General features: G+C 38.1%; 1 protein-coding gene across 2 annotated transcripts in view; it reads left to right on the top strand.

Annotated features, from left to right (window-relative positions):
• The window catches only part of cacna2d3a (calcium channel, voltage-dependent, alpha 2/delta subunit 3a), a 117,152-nt gene that overhangs the window by 40,913 nt on the left and 52,303 nt on the right, over window positions 1–23,936 (top strand). For both annotated transcript variants that reach the window (XM_005914631.3, XM_014338774.2), the window contains exons 5-8: window positions 12,379–12,541; window positions 17,979–18,110; window positions 19,319–19,530; window positions 20,522–20,596. In XM_005914631.3, coding sequence (XP_005914693.1) covers window positions 12,379–12,541; window positions 17,979–18,110; window positions 19,319–19,530; window positions 20,522–20,596 — 582 coding nt within the window. The remainder of the gene's footprint in view (window positions 1–12,378; window positions 12,542–17,978; window positions 18,111–19,318; window positions 19,531–20,521; window positions 20,597–23,936) is intronic.

The following is a 23,936-nucleotide window of genomic DNA, read 5'->3' as shown; positions in this document are numbered from 1 at the left end:
CACATCAACAGGTGGAATTTTCCTTCACTCCCAGGAGGATAATTGCGGCTCTAATGGGGGCTTGCAAAGTGCCCATATCACCTATAATTTTCGTGTGTAGTGTGACTAGGGCATTCCCCTGCTGTCTCAGGTAGATCCTGTGATGCTTTCAACATTCTGATAATACCCCTGAATAGGGCGAGGGGTAAGGGGAAACTCTGCAAATCCAACTGCAAATCCTTATTTGTAGTTGAACAAATCTGGAGCCAGTAAAGGTGATGCAGCTGCACCTACAGATGTATAATAACTCAACATTTAATTGCATGGGGGAGGAAACACATCTAGTTTGTCAAATAGATATGTAAAGCAAGCAATAATAGTCATGTTTTTATACCTGGGTATACTCTGTGGGAAACACCTTTTGAGTCTGAAACATAAATCATGAATTATTTATGGTGTTATATCTCTGTCACATTCCCACTCAAACATTCAACACTTTCTAAATGACTCCCTGGGAGTTCCATCCTCACTTCTGCAGACTTGGGCAAATGCATTCAGCTAATCATTTCTGTATACACTCCCCCAAACCAAGCTTCTGCTCTCATGGTTCTGCCTCAAATCCATTTGAGCAGCTTTAATTTTTAGAGTGCAGCTTTGTACTTTGTGTGTGTGTGTGTGCATGCGTGCGTGCGTGTGTGTGTGTGTGTGCGAGAGAGAGAGAGAGGCAGAATAGCTGAATATGTGGCGGGGCGAGTTTGTTCAAGCATCGAGCACATCTCAGAAGTTTGTTAAAGTGGGAGGAGCAACAGCAGAAACTTGAGTTTTAAAGAGGAAATATGATACTAAGTCGACTTGGGAGTATTTGCTGGAAAACTACTTATAAATTGCTTGGCAGCCGTGTTATGTGTGTTAGTGGCAGCAGCAGCGAGTATGTGTTTACTCTGTCAGGTTTTAAAGGTATTACAGTGAATATCCTGCGGTGTTCTGCTGTCATTGGTTATTAAGGAGGATCAGTTGCTAGATTTAACCACTGACTGTTGTCCAGCTCTGCCCCTGTCATTTCTTTTTTTATGTTCTTGTTTTTTCCACAAACTGAAATTTCCTTCCTTTGATCTGTAAAGGAAAATTACACCATTTAACACTCTGACCGTGCTTTAAAACAATGCTCACACCCAAGCGCACACATGCACTGACATGTAGAAGACAAAACAAATAAGAGAAACTGCTCCGTTTAACATGGTTTTAACTAATAATTTGTTCATAAAACAAGGGCAAGCAAACAAAACTGTCTTCTTCAATATTGGGTTGAAAGTATTGTATATAGTTCTGCATGTTTTTGTGGTCATGTGCATTTGATATTTATGGAGTACTGGGTTTGTCTTTTTTGTTTGCTATGCAGCTTAATATGCAATAACATCGTGTGGGGTCACAGTGGTGCTTTATGCTGATAATTACTTGGTAGTGATGAGATGAGCATCCTTTTGTTTTAGCTTTAATGCTTTTTAGCTTCAGACGTTGATACTGGCTCATAAAAACAGTAAATTGAGCATTTTGCATTTTCTGATATACAGTTATCAAGATACCTTATACTACCACACCTATATGATGTAGGGCTGCTCAATTAATCAAATTTTAATCAAATTTTAATCACGATTACGATCTGGGCTTTCAACGATCATTAAAAATGACTGAGCCGATTATTAGCCCCTCCCTCGTGCTTTACTCTCGCGCTGCTTCGTGTGGCAAATCGAGCGCACCTCTCTGCATTTCGAACATGCGTCACAACAATAAGAGGACCCGAGGGAAGCTCGGAAAGCTAAGCAGAAGTTATTTGGAGAGGAGAGTGACTGCCGTTGGTTAAAAAGAGGTAAAAAAAACTTCAGTGGTGTGGAAACATTATGGGTTCAGTCAGACGTGGATCAAGTAGACATAGTGTGTAAACTTTGCTACAGGTGTCGTAGCTGCACCACAGAGCAACACTGCAAAGTTCACTAAACATAGATGTTTACATTTTTCATTTATTTCTTTTAATGCAAACATATTTGCACTGTTATCAGTATTTGCACACTGTTTTATATTATTTTTTTAAAGTCATTATTCAACACATTGTTATTGTTAACCCTTTAAAGCCGGTCAGAGCAGCACGCTCCGTTTTGCGTAACTATTTTTAAATCCCTGTAGAACCGGAACCACGTGAGCTAGCGCAATAATTTTTTTTGCATATGAAACCGGAGGAGTTGTACTTACATCTTATGCCATCAGCTTGTCCTCGGTCACGGTTTCCTTCCACATACAGCTTTGCAAAAATTGCATAAAAAGCGTTTGCAGCAACAAAAACATAATATTCCAGAAACACACTTTGCCGATCCGATCAGCTGTTCGTAACAATTCCCACAGTGACACAGACGTTCGTAACACTTCCCACAGTGACACAGACGTCACCCTAACTATCGCATGTCCGCCATTTCCTGCCCGAAACCGGAAGTGACGTCATTTCGCGGAAAATGTAGTTTTTTACTTGTAGGCCTTAAAAGCCTATACTGGTCATGTTTGACTTTTCTGAATAGTTGCTGGGATGCTTAGAACTCGAATTGCACTGCTGGAAATAGTTTATTTTGATGCACTGCTGTTTTCTTTGCAAATTTGCATCATAGGATTGTTTTTTGTTTTTCCTGCAGTATATAAAAATTGCTGTATCTCCAAAATAAAACTATGAAGACACTCAAAATAAATTTCCTGTTGTTGTAAACTATTTTTTGCAACTTTTTTGTATTTAAAGTTTTGAGGGATAAACCTCTTAAATTTCTCCAAGTAGAAATATATGTAAAAAACAAAACAAAAACGATTTTCAATTTTTTTGTAGTTTATTGCACTTTTTTGCAATTAATGTAGTTACTATGGACTTAATGCATACATATTATTAAAATATGGGCTATAACAGTTGTATAGCAACTTGAAATGCTCCCACAAATGGCACTACAGCATGTAAAAAAATAATATAAGCTCTGGCGGACTTGGTTCTATGGTAGGTCTTAAAGGGTTAAATAAATATCGTCAAATAATCGAGATCTCAATTTCAGTGAAAATAATCGTGATTATCATTTTTGCCATAATCGAGCAGCCCTAATATGATGTATCTGGAGACAAAGAGAAGACAAGGGGAAAGAAAAGGAAGCTGGTGAGAGGGACCGAAGAAAGGAAATATAAACCTGTAATTTGACCTAACTAAAGAATATTGTTGCCCACTATGACTTCTGTCTTGTCACTGGTAGGAGCAAAGCAAAAATAGCATTAGTAGCACAACTGGAAATAGAGTACTCTACATTTTCCGTACTACATTTTTTCAGATATTGCCCCAAACTGGCAGAAGATGGCTTCAAACTGAGCAACAAACTGAAGAAACCAACTGGAGTACAGCTCAAACAGTACACCGTGCAAACCCAGCTGACTGAGAAGTCTGTTGTATTTTGGAAGGAATATACTCAACAGCTGCAGACACCAAAACCTGTTATGGAAGACAAAAATAAAACAAAACACAGAGTCTGAAAAAGGTTTTTAATTTCAATATGCAATGAAAATACTTTGCTAACTGTGGTTTCTTCAGTAATAACCAGCTCAGTTTCTTTTATACCTGCACAGCAAACTCAGAATCACTCGTGGTCGTACTGTGCGTCACTTCTAAACGAATAATTCATTGATCACTAACAGCAGAGGATCACACATGTGGTTACCTTGTTTATTTTATAAAAGAAATGTTTAAATGCCGTTCAATCTGATCGTCGTATCTTATTCATCTTTCTCCCTTCATCATCACCCTGTTCTTACAGGTATCACTGAGATGACCTCAGTCCTAATATTTAGACATCTTTGTGTTGTACTAACAAATATATTGGTACATTTTAAATTTCACAGACAAAGACAGACTTTGCATCGTGTGACGACCTCATACGTATAATAATCACTATTTCTTTATCGGGCTCATCATGGTAGTACTAGATCATTGTCTTTGCTCAGCATGCTTGTTAGCATGCCTATGTTTGGTTTATCTGATGGCTTATCTATGGGTAACTGGGCTAATATGTTACGTAATTAAATTAAATATTTCTTTTTATTGTAAATTGTGTTTAAATTGTCTGAGCAAAACAGTGAAATGATTAAGCATTCCTGAGGTGTGATCATGAAATGCAGAAGCTGTTTACCTGCATGGGAACATGCATGTATATTATTGCAGCACTATACGTGTACACCTGTGTAGGTGTGCATGGTTCATGTCTGCACTGCTCTGATGGTGGCATTTCTAATAGCGCGTTTTACTGCAGAACATGGTGAATAGATGGTAATTATTGCCAGCTGTGCTAAAAATACCACATCCTGTAGGGTGAACCCTCCTCCATCACTATTCTGAGTTTATTATAAAATGTTTGTGGTTTATTGCTATTGGATACATATTTGGCTGGCAGCGATTTGATAGGAATTTCCTTATCTATCCTTTCCAGAGCTCTTCTGCTTCCATGTGAAATTGGCACGGTAATCTGCTGCGATTTTCCTCTCTCACTCTTTTACCCGCATTGCTCATGTACTGTAAATAGGAAAGCAGAGAGCAGTCTCCCATGCACTCTCCAGCCAGCGAATCCTTCCTTGGAGGTTGGAAACAAACAGCCAATTGCTAAGCTCGATGTTGACTGAAAATGTGGCCCCAGTCAGGCGGGAGCAGTGAGAAAGAAGTGCTTAATCTGTTTTTTGTTCTCATACTCCCGTGTCTGGGGCATTATCGTAGACTGCAGAGAGGGAGCCACTTGCTTGTTGCTTAATAATATCAAAAATGTTTTGACCCATGTCTCTGTCTGTGTTTTGCCTGCTTCAGTGTCCTGTCACATGTAGGGCACTTATGTGACTTTTTTTTAAATAGCTATTTAATCAAGACTAGGCTTTGAACACATTGTATATTACACAGTTACACACAACTGGTTGAGACAGATGGGTAAACTACCCTGAGCCCGGTTCTGCTGGAGGTTTCTTCCTGTTAAAAGGGAGTTTTTCCTTCCCACTGTCACTTATAGGGGATTGTTTGATTGTTGGTTTTGTACCTTACAGTATGAAGTGCCATGAGAGTCTGCATGAATAAACATGAATTGAACTGAAGTGAAACTTGCACACAAAGTAGTCTGAAGTACTTTGTTAACAGTGTCACAGAAAATGGTTCAAAAAGGTTCCCCACAGAGACAGAAACAGTGTTGATTGTTGAGTGAGGCAGTGGAGGTTTGTAATATTATCTCCTCAGCAACAAGCACAGAGCATCAAGACACTGCCAGTTAGACCCCATGTTGCTTAAAGCTAAACTTTGATCAAAGCGAAGCATGTAAGTTTGTACATTTTTCATTAATATGGGTGAACGTTAGTTCGGTAACAATACCAAAACAGCATAATGTGAAACAACACTGTAGAATATTATTAAGTGAGAATAAAGAAAAGACTTAAGTCACCTCAAACTATTTGCAAGCATCGAACTATTTTCTGTCAAAAGGCAAAATGCAGCTCAAGTATCAAACTTGGAAGCAAAGTCTTCAGTGTTGTTCTTCTTCATGCTTTGTCTGCCAATAAACTTAAGTAGTACCTACTGGTACATTTTTACATTTACCCACAAGCTAACATTAAAACTAAGAAAACCAAGTGGATTTAAATATTTGATGCAAACAAACTTTGTTAATCACTTTTTCCTCTATATTTCTGCAAGCTCCAAGAGAAAAGGTCAGATAAACGCAGATCATTTCTATGTTGTGAGGTGTGTTTGTGCATTATACCCCCATGTGGCTTCTATAGACTTCCAGACATGTTTGACTCCAAGTTGTGAGCACACAGTTTAAGCTGCGTGAAGTAGGATTTCAAGTAAGGTATATAAACTCTTACTTGGCCTTTTCCTCCAAGTTATTTACTCAGTCTGCTGTCTTGTTTACCCCCTGATTACTTATATCCATGCCCCCGGTTGTTTTCGACTCACATTTTCACACTCTGGGACTCTTCTTCCTTTCCAAACTGTGGCAAAAAGAGCAGGGAGGTGAGCGGGGAAAAGAGTCTAAGTCAAGATTACATTTAAACGTGAGCACCAGAGGGTGGGGCATCATGGTCAATCCTTCCCAAATCACACGTTGTGTCTTTTTCTCTTGAGGCTGTTGATCCACTGTCTGACTCTCTGCAGGAAAAATATTAAAATCAACAAAAGCCTTCAGAGATATGGCTTAACTGTACTAAACTGCATCAGTGCTCCTCTAGGAGGCAAATTAAACTTTTGCAGTGTGTTTGCTTTTTAGTTTTTTTTTTCATTGACAAGCAATATTTTGACCTGATCTTGATCTGTGACTAAAAAAATGAACACGGGCTGATAGAAATGTACCACACTCAACACAGTTTCCATTGTCTGGTGTGCAGCCAGTGTTAGAGAGATGGCCACTTTGTAATTCTAGAGACAAAATCAGCATTATGTGCTTCTATTTGTAAGACATTCCTGCAAAAGTTGCACAAATCTTCACATGTAGAACATTGTGAAATGTCCAGAGAAACACTGGAGCACATTTACTAAAATAGCAGAAGCAAAAAATGCAGGTCAGAACCACCAAAGAGAGGACAAAACAGCATTGGAGACACAAAATCATGATTTTCAAAATCACCTAAATCACCCTTCTTCTCCATTCTGATTGGCAGTTTGAACTTGCCCATGTCTACATATCTAAATGCATTGAGTAGCTGCCATCTGATTAGTTAATTACAGAAGGCATTTGCATTAATGAGCAACTGAACAGGTGGTGAGCATTTGTTAAAAGGCTAATTTTCACTTAGCGATCAATCTCGTGGTTCTATATGTTCAAAAGTCGAGCCAAAGAATTAAAGGCAGAAAGTGATTGTTTTTGTAAATCCACTTATCGTGTGATTATATCAAACTCAGTGCCATAATAATATTTTAATGTGAGGTGGTACATATTACACAATAAATCCTTTTTGGCTTGCATGTTGAAAAAAGGGAACTGAAAAGGCTCCACTTTTTACCTTTTGCTAACCCTTTATTCATCCTCTCCCTCTTTGTCTGTCCCACACTAAGTGAGTGGGTGCTGATGCTACAATCTCTCAACGTAATGCACCGCAGCGTTAAAGATCAGGTTGTTAACACTACGATCTGGGACTGCATTAGCGGCACTGGGCTCTCCTTTACTGTACTGCTGGAATGGCATAATTGACGTACTCAACACAGACACCCACACTTGGACACACATGCATAGATGCAGAGACACACACACACACACACAGTTACACATCATGGTTTGCCCTGGACTCCATTCAGACACCCACACTCGCTCTCGCACTATTGAAAATGTGCAATTTTAATCAAAATGAAAGACAACATACTGTGAATATAAATGCGTTTGTTAGCAGATTAATTAGCTGTGTTATGTCTTTACTTTTTTTAAGCATTGTGTTTTCTGTACTTTGAACTGCTGTTGCCTCTGGTGACTTATCTTTCTCATTTCTGTTTTTCAAAACAATTAACACTTAACATATGCACAGCTCTAATTGTGTCTTTCAACTGAGTCGTCATTAAGTGTTGCTCTGTCTTCTAGGTGGCCACTTGTATAAGAAACCTTTGTTGTTTAAGTGTATATAGAGAGGTCACAATGTCTAAAATGTCATTTTAAAAAGTAGTAATTTTAATGGGAACCTCAAAGTAATCAGAAATAATCATAAAGAATACACAGAAACACTTCTCACTTCTATTTTGTTTCAAATTTGAGCATTTTTTTAGTTGCTTTTCTTCCATCTGAGCTGCAATCAGATGATAAATTAATGATAATTTACTCGACTCTTTAGTGCTATGACAAAGTGACAGACAAGGCGAGCAGTGCTTACTGCAGCTGCATCCACACCGAAAGAGATTATCTCATCACGCATCACCTATTAGCTGATTGCTGGTCGCTTGCAGATGTTGCACACTCTGGTTGCCTAGGTAACTCTTTAATATATTTATTACTAGGTCATATGTCATCCAAAACTATACTCTGCTCTCATTGTCACTGGCTTCAATCGCTCACCTGGAACTGGAGAACATTTTACGCTTGGGAGCTGGACACTTGCTGTTGTCAGTGATTATGCTGCTAATGGTGACTTGAAGTTACAAATTACAATTAACCTTAAAAGGTATCTGATTAACCCACCGCTGGGCTAACACTGATTGAAAGCATCAAATCACTGCAACTTTATCATGATACAGAGTTTGCTTAAAATAAATTGAAGAGTTTTTCATGTCTGTGTAGTTGTAGTGTCAGTGATAGGTAGCAGATTTGAAAGCACGTTACAGGAGGGAAAATGAGGCCAATAATTGGAACGAGCTAAGACATATCAATATGTCTGAGTGGATGACTGTAAAAAAAAGAAAGATCCAATTTACTGATGCAACAGAACGGTAAGGAGGCAAGCATGAGAAAATGTGTTTCAAATCCACAGTGAAAACTGTTTGTTGGAGTGGGGTACAAAGAGAAAGCAGCACTTCAGTCTTCAGAGACATGCTGCACACTGAGGTATACAATCCCCAGCAGTAATGCCTGCTAACATACAGTATGTCAAAACGTTACATAAGAAGCACTTAAAGGCAGTTGAAGTGCAAATAGTGCTGAGTGTTATGGACTTAACCTTCACAGTCCCTGAGCTCAAACATATCTGAACATTTATGGGGCACTCGGTAACTGAAAACGCCAACCATTCCTCATATCGCTATAACAACACCGTTATTGAGTTTTTATTCCAGAGCTAGTTCAAATAAGGCAAAGGTATTCTAAAACCCCAAATCTTTTTATTCGATTCCATTACTCAAGGCAAGGCAAGTTTATTTATATAGCACAATTCAACAGCAAGATCATTCAAAGAGCTTTACAGGGACATTAAAAAACTAAAACAAATAAAAAGCATGATTTAAAATGGAAAAAACAAACAAAAAACACGAGATAAAATCAGTAGTTAAAATGTAAGTTTTGAAATTTTAACTTAAAAGTAAAACAGTGTGGATTTGGTGCTTTATTCCAATATAGCTGAGAACAGCGGAGTCTTCAAGCTGGATTTAAATAAACTGAGTGTTTCAGCTGATCGGAGGCTTTCTGGGAGTTTGGAGCAGAAAAGCTGAATGCAGCTTCTCCATGTCTGGTTCTGACTCTGGGAACTGATAAACTAAACTCACTAACTCACTAAAATAAAAAAACAACTCTGATGTCTTTATATTTTAATCATAATAATAGTAATAATGCTAATTTGTATTTTACAACAGGTGGACTTTTTAAAAAAATCCCACCTGTTGTACAGGCTGGGAATGAACAGGCAGATGGGAGGGATATTAGTCTGTGACAACCTGGAAGTGCAACAGTTTCCCCACAGATATCGCTGATGATACTAGCCAAGTCACATAAATGCAGAAGGGAGCCAATGGAAGAGACAGAAGGTGGTGAGGAATGCACAACAAGCTAACAATGGGAAATAAGAAGCAGCCTGAGCAGGAACACAAAAGGGGAAAATTGAGTTGAGAGGCAGAAAAGCAAGTAAATGAGAGAGAAACGGTGCAAAAGACAGAGTGAAGACACAATGGAGCTTTACCTTAAGCACGTGCAGTCACTTTAGCTTCTATGTGCCAGATATTAGTGTGTGCATCTATGGGCTGTGTACATGAAACTCCCGTTTTGTTAGTATTGGCCTTAAATGCTCAACATGTTAAGTAGAGATCAAGTCTGCTGTGAAGTGGGTTTTACAAGCTCCTCTGCAATGATATCCTACTCAATGTTTAACTCCCCCTAGCTTAATTTTGCTTGTTGCTTTATTAACACAAAACTGTTAAATGATTTAATATAATAATGTTAGAATATTATATTATATTATCTTTTACAGTGTTCACAGCAGTTTTGCTTTGCCAGGATCAACAATAAGTAATGCAAATTTAAAACATGTGAAAAATGATCTAAATGAGGACTTGATTGAATATTTAACAGCCACAAAGGCAACAGTTGTAATTTTCATTACTGCCATTCACACAGTCTTTGTGCAATGCATGTATTTCTTCTGGAGCTCGACTCTGAGAGGTTTAAGTACAGTTGTGCTGTGTCCAAGGAACTCAGACCTTCTTTACCAGTGGATAAAGGTACAGTTAGGTCAAGTACAATAAAAAAAAATTAATTAATAAAAAATCTTGCTGTCATTTACAATCACACCTGATTTCTCGATTTCTGATTTGAGGGAGATTCTGAGTTCCAGATCAAGTGGTATTGTAGACAAGATATATATTCTAATACATTATTTGAATGACATATAGCTGTGAACACAGGCTAACGTATCATTCACAGTTCTGCACATATCTATTTTTAATATTTTCTATTTGTCCCTCTCAGCAGCTTCATCTCGTCTCCTTTCCTGATTTTTTTCTATAATTATCATTAAGCAGTGAAAATTTATCCTGTTTCACTGCATTTGTATTTGTTAACAGCCTGTTTGTTTCATGGTTACAGGCTTAAAGAAAACCCTTTAAAATATCCTCGCACTTCCTTCTATCTTTAAAGGCACATTTTGAAGTGATTCCCCAAAGCAAGACAGACATGAAAATGCTGGTGTCAGAGTCAGCTCATTTAAATCCTGTTCATTTTGTTGGACTGGAAAACACAGGTACCAAACTGGTTGTAGAAAATAGACGATATTCCAAACATCATAAAGGTCAATGTGCCTACGATTTCTTTTTACAAGTCAAGTCCACAACATTAGTGAGTTGCATACTAATGTGCTTGTACTGTAACTAAATGCTTACGGATGCAATCTCATGCAGTGGCTGATGTTATAATGTTGTGTTTCTTTAATCTGCTCGCTGCTCCGTATGCTTTGGTCATTTCATCTTTTTTTCCCCTCTTATGCTAAAATGCTTGGCCTGATCTTTTTGTGTTCATGCAGGAATAGAAAGATTCAGGTAAAAGCCTAAAAATATGGAACAGAATATGCAACACTGATCTCCTCACCTTGAAATGGCAGTGTTCCCCTTGATAAAAGGCTAATAAGTCTAATCAGGCCTGATTAATTACACCGATAGGCACTGTTGTTGCCAGCCTAATTGATGGCTTTATCTGTGTTTTGCTCTGTGCTGAAGGGCTGATGGTGCTTCACAGAGACGCTAGAAAGATTTAGCCCAAATGAAGGTTATTGGTGCCAGAACAGAGAACTGGGTTGATGGGGCAAAGGGGTTCCTCCGTCCCATGTAGAAAAGGGCCTACTGAGGTACATTGTAGGTCTATGGGCTAAGTGCTTGCCTCCATACAGACTGACTCTTTACTTCAGTCTGCTGTCTTTTCAGTTACAGCTCATGCCTCAGGAAGTCCAGAGAGTGTCTGTGCCCCTCTGAATGATAGCACATGTACGGAGGCTTTGTATTAGACTTGAGGGAACGGCTTTTCATTTTTGTCAAGAGCCCTTTTCAGACCTTATTCTGTTTGATTACAAGAGAAATCATTGTGACTGTGAGCCATGTAATCGCCACTGCACACCTGCCCAGGGGAGTGTTGCTGCTGCTGCTGAGAATAAACACAAAGTAAAGGATGTAGATGTTTCAATTCAAGTAAGAAAGAAATTAAGCAGAGCTTAAAAGCATTTGTTAGGACCCACATATTTGTAATCATTTTGAAGAAAACTGTATTTTGTTTAAATTAAATGTAGGGGTGGTGGTTTGAAATCAATGTGGCATCACTTGGGAGTTTTTGGCCGCACTTGTAAACAATCCTGAAAAGAATAAGAGGAAGAGGATGGATGACATTTGTTTTATTTGGGCACAGTTTCACAACTAAAGACTGTTTTATATCAAAAATAGTGTCAAGTCATGAAGAACATTTAAACATGCTGCTTTCAGCTTTTTGTTCCTCTGTATGTGTCTGTATAGTTTATTTCCATGTAAACACTGAGATGTTTTTCGCTTGCTTCACTGTGTTCATCTGATTGTTGTCTTTTGTTCTGCTTTAACTGTAGCCTTTGCAGGCATTGCCCTGCATGGCATCTCAGACTTAAGAGCCTTTGGGATGCTGGGAGTCATGTGCTCTATATTTATCCAGCTTTATGATTTATTAATAGTCTCCCCAGTATGCGCAGTACTAAAAATACACCAGAGCCAGAACATCTAGCTAGAAAGGGAGTGTTCAGAGGTTTGAGGAGAGATCTGTCAACTCAGCAGCTTTCCACTGTAACAACATGCACGTCTGGGATCATCCAAGGATTCAAGTTACCACAGTACGCAATATCGACTCTGTGTGGCAGCTTCAGGGACTGTTTAGCTGTGTTGTGTATGTTATGTTGTGTGTGTGCCTTGTTTTATGTCTGTTTCTCTCTCTTTCTGTCTCTTTCTAGTATGAATACTTTAATGCAGTGCTGATCAATGAGGTGGATGAGGAGGGGAACAGTGTAGAGCTGGGAGGGGAATTTATCCTGCAACCCAATGACCATTTTAACAACTTGTCAGTCAACCTCAACCTCAGCGTGGTACAAGTCCCCACCAACATGTACAACAAAGGTACGTTCACGACCCCCAGTGTAAAGTAAAAGTGCTTCAAAATGCATGTGCACAATACTGGCTTGGTTTAACCCTTAAATGGGTGAGAAAAGATATGTGGCAACTAAATGGACATCAAAATTGGCCTCCCCATGACTCAGGGTGTAGAACCACATGGATTTCTCCCAGCCAATCAGCAAAGATCAGGTTATGTGACAGTGACACAATTGTATCTGTCCAATCAGTAATGGCCTGGAGCATTTCAGACATCAGTGTTGTTTTACAATTTGAGATACTAGGTTTTTCGCCCCTACCTACTCTCACACCTGTGGTCCTAACATCAGAACAAGCTGTGGTATGTGGATGAAACCCATGTTTTTATAGTTCAGCAGTTAATCTACATGTTGAGATCACTTTTGTTGTTGTTGTGTCACAGAAACGACTATAAACACTGGTCTAAAAATGTGGAATCAGAAACACAGTTGGTGTGTGAGCTGATGCGCATGTCCGGAGGCAGATTTGAATTCATTAACTTTAACTATTTGGATCATCCCTGCCACACACTGACTTAATTAGCAGTTAAATAATTAGACTTCCACTACCACAACTCGAGAAGTCATGGCCTTGTACAAGGCTCAGCGGACAGCGTGAATGTCATGTCAACTTAACCAAGCTAACAGAGGCAAAGAAATTATAGGGCGAGAGCGAGAAGGGAAGAGGGAGACGTAAATGAGAAAGAAAGTAGGTTAAGTCAGACTGATGGAAGGTCTGAGCAACAGATTAATTGCAGCTAGGTGGGAAAAGAGAGGAAGGAAGTGAGAGTGACAGGAGGTGAATGAATGAAATGAAATGAATGAAAGTGCTAGGAGCTGGGGTTGGCAGGCTTGTAGGCTGATACAGCGAGAGCAAAAGTAATTTTGATTTGATTCACAGGCAAATGAGTAGAGTTACACACACACATTCATACAAGCTAATACACACACGCAGCTTTAAAGATTTTACTTTTGCGAGATTTGTTCGTGGGTAGCAATAACTTCAGCAAATTAGCTGGAACTTCAGGGAGCTTTTCAAGATTTCAAGCCTCACTTTTCTGTTAAAAGACATTTACGTCTCTTTTATATGTCCTTAGAGTAAGAAAATGTATGTGTACAATTATTTAAAGCATTTGCAACCATTTTTGCAATAAATTTTAATTTTGTGAAAATTGCATGTGCATGTCTTTAATGCTGGATTTGCACTTTTTATGTTTAATGTTACAGGATGCTAGCTAGCACTATATTTTTTTACAAGTACCACGATCTTACAGAAAGGGGGCTCGCAGGTGTTCAGACAGAAAATAGCCCTGTGCTGGAAAACACAAGGTGCTATATCAGGGCAGGTTTGGGCTACAGGTGCAGCTGAGAGGATGAAAAATGATCCAAGAAGGCCAGTTTTAGTAGCAAATCTAAGGTTTGAAGGGTCATCTGATGCTATTGCACTGCGCAGTGTTTCGGGTCATTGTAATTCAAGTTTTTAGAACTTTTTAAAAATCTATAGCAGGCAGTCTAACAATCTTACTAAAATCAGAAGGTAATCTTTCAATAATCTTTTCTTCAGTATATTAAATTGATAATGATTCTGAGCAAAGTTCTGGGATGAAAAAGCTGTTTTTCCCACACAGTCAATCGCAGTCATCTCAACCTGTTCGTAATGCTGCTGAAGAGCTGTTCGTAGCCTCTGTACTTCATAAATTGTTTGGCATCAGCTGTGATGAATCGCAGTTTAGGTCCATGGCAGCAGAGAGCTCTCCCCCTCTCCAGAGATTAATCGCAAAAGGAGCTCGCCACTTTCAAACATCCATCTTTCAAAAATATATCTCACACAGTCATTTTTATGATGCTGAATGACAGAAACGTGACATGGAAAAGTAAACCTATGCACACATTTAAAGGGGGTCACAACAGTCCACGTATGTAAATCCAGTACGTATATTCACACATACACAGAGCAAATGCTTTTCCAATTCTTTCCCTTCATGGTTTCTTACTCGTGATATTTAGCTTTCCTCCTTGATCAGTGGACGTAACCTAATAACATGAATGATGACAATAACCTGAATCGTGTGATTCAGGATAATAAAAGTAATATTTGTGCACATGAACATGTATATATAGTGTACAATGCTGTAATGATCGTGGCAGCTTCTTAGACTGAAGTGGAGTGCATTAGCTGAGATGAATTTAAATGACAGCTAATGGGGAAGTAGAGCCCATACTTCCTTCCTCATCATGAGCTGAGATTGTAATAGACACTCAAACTGCACCAGAAGTGACTATTGTTGTGTAAATATGGGCTGGATCAAATCCAGCCTCCTCTCAACTCCACTTCATAGAGGTGGATGGGTGTTTACTATCAAGAGAGGGCTTTAGTGTGCTAGCTTCCAGAGGAATAATTCAATCATGGCTTATTGGCATGACTGTTGACAGCAGAACAATGCTGGCAGCATAGACAATGATGGGGAATCTGTTATCTGCTTTTCTTTCTCTTTGTCCATTAGGTACTTGTCTGTCTGTCTCCCAGTAATTTTCTAGCTCTTTCTAGCTGCCTTCCTGTCTTTTTTATTGCAGTCTAAAGGGTATATTTTGTGTCTGTCCTGCCACACACTTGTGTCTGTCTGTCTGTGCATCCTTTTCTGCTCCCATCTTCCTCGCCCCGCTTCTGAACCAAGTAATAACCAGCTATAATAAGCTTGTCTGTCTGGTCTCTAACCAGTACATTCATAACGCTCTCAGCCTGCAAATTGAAAAGAAGGTTTAGTAATTGGATTTGCCATTTGGACAGAATTATAAGCAAATACTATTGCACATAATGTATGCAGTGTATAGCTGCACATGGTTATTGTGGAAGATGTGCAATGAATAAGCCCACATTTCCAGTTTTAGCAGCTTGATGCAATATTTAGCTTGAAGTTCATAGCTGTCTCTGTTTGTCTGTCTATCTATTGGCACCAATATAGTAACCCTTATGTTGTCTTAAATTGGTCATTTTTTCTTTTGGGTTTTTAATTGCCAAGCTGAGTTTAATTGTAGCATGATATTTCTAGAATAGATATCACTAAGCCTATAACTGTAAGCATAAATTCAGGATTCAGTAACTACTGGTTTGTAAATTACTGCAAATGTATTTAAAAAAAGTTATTTTGAAAAGATAAATGTTAAATAATAGCAGTAAGGTTTTACTCATCAACATAACATCAAATCTTCTGGTCCCCAGCAACCTCAGAATAACTGCAAAACAGGACATATTACACCATGTCATTATTTATTTAACAAATATTAAGACAAAGATTGAGGAGGAGTGTGTGAAAGACTAAGTATACCCTCACTATGGTATAGGAATTAAGAGGAGCAGCCAAGTGAGGCTAATCAGATGCATTTGACTACCAAGTGTGAGCACCTCTATAAAGCAGAGGCTGTGGCAGCTTATAGATGAATCTAAATGTGTTGCAAAAATGTAAACTTGTATTTTGAAATTTCCAGAGCATTCGGGGTTGTGTGAACATAATGCCAAAAAGGAAAGTCATCAGCAATGCTGAATGCTCCGCATCAGCCTGAAAAGGGTTACAAGACCATTTCCAAAACATATTAAATCCATCATCCAACTACGAGAAAGCTTATTCACAAGTGGAAAATGTTGAAGGCAGTTTTCCCAGGAGTGGAGGTCCAGGCAAATTCACCCCAAGGTCAGGTCGTTCAATGTTCAGAAAAACCGCAAAACACCCCTCAGACTCTGCAGGCATCAGTTAGCGTGTTAAATGTTAAAGTTAGAGACAGAATGGACAGAAAAGAGTGAGTTGTTTTGAAGGGCTGCCAGGAGAAAGCCTCTTCTCTCTGAAAAGAACATTGCAGCACAGCTTAGATGGCCAGTGTGCATCTGAACAGACCACAAGACGTCTGGAACAATGTTCAGACAAGACAAGTGTCAAACACAGCATGTCAACATAAACATCTCACACCAGCTGTAAAACAGGGCGACAGAGAAGTTAAGCTTTGGCCCTTTTTTGCAATCACAGAAACTGGTCACTTTGCAGTCATTGAGTCAGCCATGAACTCCTGTGTATCAAGGTCATACTAAAGTATAAACACTCTATACTAAAGTGTTGCTGCCTGTCTGACAGTTAAAGCTTGGCTGAAACTGGGTCACACACCAGGACACAAGCGCAGCAGCAAATCTACAACAGAATGAAAAAAGAAAAAGAAAAGAGGTGACAAGTCAAAGTCGAGTATTCAGCTTCACTGAAATGCTCTAGTGGGACCTTAAAAGAGCTGTGCAAGAACCATTGCCTACAAATCTTAATGAACTGAAGCAACGTTGTAAAGAAGAGTGGGACAAACTTGCTCCACAACAATGTGAGAAAGTCAGACAGAAAACAATTCAGTTGAGTTACGCCTGCTGACCGTGGCTCTACAGAATTATGGAGTTTACTTCCGTTTACACACTGCTTCTACATTTGGACTTTTTGTTAAATAAATAATAGCATTTTGCTGTTCATCTGTGGTTGTACTCACCTTTCTTGTAAGACCTGCTAGGAGTTTTTTAATGTCCTGATACATAACACTTGAAAAGAGGTGTACTTTCTTTTTACCATGACTATATATAATTATTGTACTTTTTATGGGTTAAAATTCAGCAGTCTCTTCTATCCTGCCTCTATTTCATCCTTTTAATATTGTTTCTCTTCTCTCATTTTTCACTCTGTTTTTTGCTAACTGCTTTTCTTGAATCTCTCTGAAATGAATAATGCCTGGCAGCAGCCTGTGGACGTGCAGCGTGTGATATGATATGACTGAATGAGCAGGCACCAGAGAATATATGCTCCAACCTCCTAGACTGCAAATATATATATATATATGTATATATGTATGTATGTATGTATGTATGTATGTATATATATATATATATGTATATATTATATATGTATGTATATATATGTGTATATATATATATATATATATATATATATATATATATATATATTATATATATATAATATATGTAGTATATGTGTATATATATATATGTGTATATGTGTATACTAGTATATATATATATATATATATATATATATGTATATGTTATATATATATTATGTATTATATAATATATATATATATATATATATATATATATATATATATATATATCATTGTATTAGTGTATGATGTGTATATATGTGTATATATATGTATGTATATATATATATATGTGTATATATATATTGTATATGTATAATGTGTATATATATATGTATATATATAATATGTTATATATATTATGTAGTATATATATATATATATATATATATATGTATATATTATATGTGTATGTATATTTATACTTATATTTAACATTTTTTCCTTATATTTAACGTTTTTTCCTCCCTTCAATGTTTGTCTGCCTCTCCATTTTTCTCACTCAGACTCCGCCATTGTCAATGGAGTGTACTGGTCTGAGGCCTTGAACAAAGTGTTTGTGGATAATTTTGAGAGAGACCCATCACTCATATGGCAGTACTTTGGCAGTGCCAAAGGCTTTTTCAGGCAGTACCCAGGTAAGTGTGTGTTTGTTGTAAGGATGGATGTGATCTGGGGATGACTGTCTGTGTTTTTGTAATTAAGTAGTCGTCTTTATGAAGCAGAAATGGGAATATTCAGTAACTGAGAGCAGGAGAATGGAGGTTAGCAATGAGCTAGAGGGGAGTAGAAATGCAGAACAGTGGAAGTTTGCCGAGATTAGACTCTGTGTAAAGAAAAAAATATAAAAACATTTGACACAGGTGAGGTGGTGTAAATATTTTTATAGGAGAAGCATTATCAAAAAGGGGGGATAGATGTTATATTTAGCATTGACTATGATGAAATTCACAGAAAGTGTTTTAGTTTTCTGTTTTCTTAACTTTTTACTTTTTTAACTGTAAATTTAAAAAAAGAAAATTTTAAATGTTCAGTGTTACCTGTTGAATTTTACGCGGTTATCATACCTCAGCTGTCCGCTGTAAGCATCTGACCTCAGTTCCCCCAAAGTCATTACTGCATTAATCAATTCTATGCTTAAATAACCCATCAAATCATATTTTCTGTCAACTGGAAAAAAGCCCAAAACAAAACATGAAAATACCCTGCAGTGTGTTCTGTGGAGTGTTTTTAGTCAGAACAGTCACTCTGCACTAAGGTGCTAAAGGGACTGCCAATTGTGCAACATAAGTTAAAAAAAAAAGATGTTTTAACCTCCTAGGACCTGCGTCCACATATGTGGACATCACATTTTGAGTTATTTGAGTTATTTAGACCAAAATACTCAATTTTGCTCTACAGGGGCCTGATATCCACTTACGAGGACATTATACTGCTGCTGTTCTATCGATATTTTAAACGAATATCCTCATAAGTGGCTCTGATTTTTCTCAGAAACAAAAATTAGATAAAAATTTTTTTTAGTAATTCTTCGTTTTTACATTCATCAGGTCCCAATCAGCCCAAACATCAAAGAGAAATGAAAAATGCATGCCGGTTCGGGTCTTAGGAGGTTAATATAAAATAATTTCTACACAGCAGGATACTGTGAGGGCAAATGTATTTTTAAAGCAACGATAAATTCAACTGTGATAGAGAAAGAGTATGTTTTGATACAAAATCCCAAAGGTTGCTTAAAGACATGACTTCTTGGCCCACCTTTTTTTATCACTTAGGTAACTTTTCTTAGTACTCCAGTACTTTAGCATCTCTTTGTGCATCTATTTGATTTGTGGCATTCTTAAAGGAATCAAATGGAAGCCAGATGAGCATGGAGTTATTGCTTTTGACTGTCGAAACCGGAAATGGTACATCCAGGCTGCCACCTCTCCAAAGGACGTGGTGATCCTGGTGGATGTAAGTGGCAGCATGAAAGGCCTGAGACTGACTATCGCCAGGCAGACGGTTTCCTCCATACTGGACACTCTTGGAGATGACGATTTTTTTAACATCATCGCTGTAAGTCTGCACAGTCGAGAACATTGTTAGACTCGGATAGGTGCGCAAATGTATTCACAAAAACAAACAAAAAAACCCCAGAGACCCACATCTTTTCCTTCTCAGATCAGAGGAAATGCTGGAACGAATCAGCTTTCTCTGCTATCATGCTCACAACCAATTAACAGTCAGCTGAATGGAGATTTAAAATGCAAAAGAGGCAGTTGTGATTGGATCCAGCCTCAGGCACCTAAAATATTGTTATCGTATTTCAGCGTGATGCAACTCTGCAAGTGTGTGTATGACCGTGTGTGTGTGTCTGATGTGATTTCACATCAAAACATTTCCACAGTCACTTTCAGTCGCTTTCCTCACTGAGCAAAGTTTTCATTATCATTTAATATCCTAATCATGTTGAAAACTCTTCTTTTGAAAAATAGAGAAAAAGAGGATTTGACAATCAGGCAGAAACACATTGTTTCCCCAGACTCTCTCTAAAAGGATATGTCATTTTGACTTATGTGTTTCCTCTTTTTGTTTGTTATTTATTACTGTGTCACTTTTATGGTGTTGCACACATTCTAAAATGGAAATAGTATTATTTTGTCTAAAGTATTTGCAGAGGTGGAACAAATTATGTGTATGCTCATGCAGCGAGATTTGGATATGTGGGGCAAAATGTCTACACATCCAAAGAAGTAAAACTAAAAGAAACATATTCACACACACACACATATGCACATAAACTGAAAAGGGCAAAGTTACTTGCTTTGGAAGAATGCACTATCACTGCCTTTCTTAGTCTAATTTGAGCTGTTTTTAAGGCATTGAATGGTAGGCAGGTATAGTGGCATAAGGGTTATTCTGTGCAGTGTAATGTGCAGTTTTACCCAGATGAGTAAAGTTTTTAGCATCTTCACACTGCTTTTTTCATGGTAGATTAAACAGCTCTTTTTGAATGCTGGGTTCAAAGTAATGAACACTGATACTTTGTACCTGTGTAATTCTCCAGTACAATGAGGAATTGCACTACGTGGAACCGTGCCTGAATGGAACTCTGGTCCAAGCAGATGTCACCAATAAAGATGTAAGTATCTCCTAATGTTACAGACACATTCAGGTCCGAGTCCATAATTACACCAGCCTGGTTTGAGGATTTAAGTGTAACGCTTTCTAAATAGACTGAGACTTTTATTATTTTTTCTTTAGGGCCAAAACAACTATTCCAGTCATTTCTTAGTTCAGCTGCTGGAAGTTACTCTTATAATTTGCTCAGTGCAATTTTAGAGTCAAGAGGACTTTAGTCTTGAGGTGACGTTTGTGTGTCCTAACGATAGGAAATATTCTAATATTCTATAATCCGAGCAAGAGATGGTAGCAATAGGAAATATCAATATCACTTATCTGTTTGATTCCTTATTGAGCCTCTTATCGATTCTCATTGGGTTATTATTGCTCCGCTTTGAGAGTCACCACCATCTCTAACCAGCATTTTACAGACATTACATTCATACAAATGAATTGTATACTGTGTGCTCTAACGTTTGTGTATTGTGGAGAGAGCTTTCCCTTCTTTATTGTGATCGGTGTTGGGGTACTTACTCAAAAAAAGTAATGTATTACTAATATCATCATATTATTTAGGTATGAACAAAAAGCCGACAACACAAAACAAAGATGCCAACCAGCACACATACTTTAAAATGATTCTAATGTAGAACCATGAAAAGGTCGAAACTGAGGCTCATCAGTTTATTACCTGTTGAAGTTCAGGGTCGGCTGCTGGGAAGGCGTCTGTATTCACTCAGCTTTAGCGCCTCTCTGGGTTCTTGGCTAGCTTAGTGTTAGCATGCTAGCTGTGGGTGCAAGTGCTTGCAAAGAGCTAAGTTATGTTAGCAGTATATTGCAGTTGTTTCTGTCCTGGATGCAGCTTGCAAACCAATTTGCTGTTGTTCTTTTGTGCAATAAAAATAAAAGTAATGTCCATATCCATGTTATTAGTCCTTTATTTATCCAGGTAAAAAATCTCATTGAGATTAAAAATCTCATTTCCAAGAGAGACCTGGCATCATGGCAACAAAAGTAAAATGTTGTAGACTGCACCACTGCTTTCCTCCTCTAGAACACAAACGGACAGCTGATTGTAGCACAAGTGCAAGTGGAACTGATTGGCAGGCAGACTAACAATTCCAAGGATTTTAAATACTGGTTACTTACAAGAACCATTTCTCGATTCCCAGTCGTAGCAAAAAGGAGCGTGTTCATGTTAGGAGAGGTCCAACAATGGACCTCTGAGAAAATTCACATGCAAGTTTTCCTTATTCAGATTCATAATTACAAAGTTACCTGAAATGGTCTCTGTCTTATAAATATGCTCTGAACTTCAGCACAGCTAGAATATGAGAACTGCACCCTAACTGTAAATTTAACATAAACTTACAATGACCATGGGCTTGCTTAAAGCTATGCATGTGATGTGCTAATCAGATTGGTGTAGTGAGACTAGCGCGAAGGAGTCCAGTGCTAGAGAAGTACAGTGTTTATTCATTGGAGTGCATTATGTTTGCATAATAATGTCAACATGGTGCAGTTCCTGCTATTATTGAGGCATGATTCCCCTCGTCATCTCTGAGACTCTGATTTATGCAGCATAGACTGCATCAAAAATCTGTTCTCCCCTAAAACTGTTAAAGGTTCGTTTCAAAAATTCAGTTAACTTCTATTCTTACATTCTCAAAGTCTTTTTGACACAGCTGTTTTCTAGCAAATACACTGACTGCCTTCCATGCACTACATGAAAGTAGTGGGTTTGTTTAAGTTAGTTTCTGTTTACTTTGTAGTGAGTGTACACTTATGCATATGGATTAGCACTGTGTGTTTAATTTCAGAATGTAGTTTAATGTTGTCTGAGTCAGCCAGCTGAGAGGGGAAGGCAGTCTGCAGCAGTAGATAAGGCTAATGTCTTCTGTTTCAGCTGAGGGCAAGAAGTAGTCGTCACTCTGGAGATTTAAACATACTGATCTGACGTTCGAAAATATGTTTTTTCATGCCCAACGTGAAATGTTGGGGCAAAAACCCACATTAAGTTTTCATGTGACACACATGAATATGACTACATTAATAGTATTTATTTGTCCATATGCATGTCAACAGGTGTGTAAATATGTGGAGGTCATTCATGTCTTGTTGTCATTCACATGTGCAGTAGTTTTACTCTAAAGAGATATTTTAAAGAGATGATCTCTAACGTAAAATAGAAACATGTTTGACTTACGCTGGAATCTGAAGCACTGATTGTTTGCTATCTGAAACAGACTGAACTTAGGATTTAAATGACTCTTGTGAGCAGAAATCTTTGTTTCTTGTGTTTAGTAAGAGAAAACTTTCAAACTATTGCTTTGAGCAGCGCCTGTTGATTTATTTCTGAAACAGACCCGTTTGACTCGCTTCTTCACGCATTGCTCTTCGTTGTTCAACAACGCCCCTGTTTTGTGCAGGTATCGGATTTGCATCTGTCCTCACGTTGATTTAAATAACTTATCATAGCAATCAAAAGCTTTGGCTTAGCAAGCTGCAATTTGAGATATTTTGGTTAATCATTAAAATGTCCTTGTACCCTGGCTTCTTTCATTTCACTGATACGATCGCTTTTAAGAATCAAAGGTGTCTGAAGGATTGAAGAAGTTTGATGTGCAATGCACATTTCTGAGCCTTTTGGTGCAGACAAAAGGTTGGGAACATTAAGCATTGCATTCACACTGACACACACATTTTCAATCTGCCACTTTAGTACACTGCTGTGCCAGGAATTGAACATGGCCCGCTGTGCTGAGAAAAATCACTTCAATCTTAGCTCACAAGCACACTTGCAAGCAATAGGTAAAGTTTGCTATGCTCCAGGGTACAGCCTTTTTTATCCACATCCATGGATAGCTTATCTTTTTGCCGATTGAAACAGCAGAAGTTGGTTTTGTGTACACATTTATCTGTACATTGCACTTGCATTATATGTGTGTGTGTGGGTGTGTGTGCTTGCTCCCAAGAGGGCAAAGCTCTGAAATGGCCTTATGTTTCTTATGACCCCCCTACTGTGTACCAAGAGACTTTGGTCCTCCCATGAGTAAGGAACAAAAGACAGGAAAAGATGACGATAGTGGTAGAAAAAAGGGAGCAGGGGGTGTAAGTTTAGTCTGTTTCTAAATCATGAAACCTGATTGCATTCATGGCTTATCATGCCTCGATTACCAATGGCAAAACTGATATATGTAAACGGGTCAGGATGGAGAATTGGTTTTATAAAGTTGCTGGATTTAGCAAATCTCAGTGTGTTCAAAATGCCAATTACAGGATCTAAATATCTATAATAGATTATACTGGATAATGGGGACTGTGTGTGTGTGTGTGTGTGTGTGTGTGTGTGTGTGTGT

Source organism: Haplochromis burtoni, unplaced genomic scaffold (genome assembly GCF_018398535.1).
Source record: "Haplochromis burtoni strain Fernald_Lab_line unplaced genomic scaffold, NCSU_Asbu1 Contig_9, whole genome shotgun sequence".
Taxonomy (NCBI): Eukaryota; Metazoa; Chordata; class Actinopteri; order Cichliformes; family Cichlidae; genus Haplochromis; species Haplochromis burtoni.
Note: the sequence above shows the minus strand (reverse complement) of the source record. Positions and strands in the feature narration are given on the sequence as shown.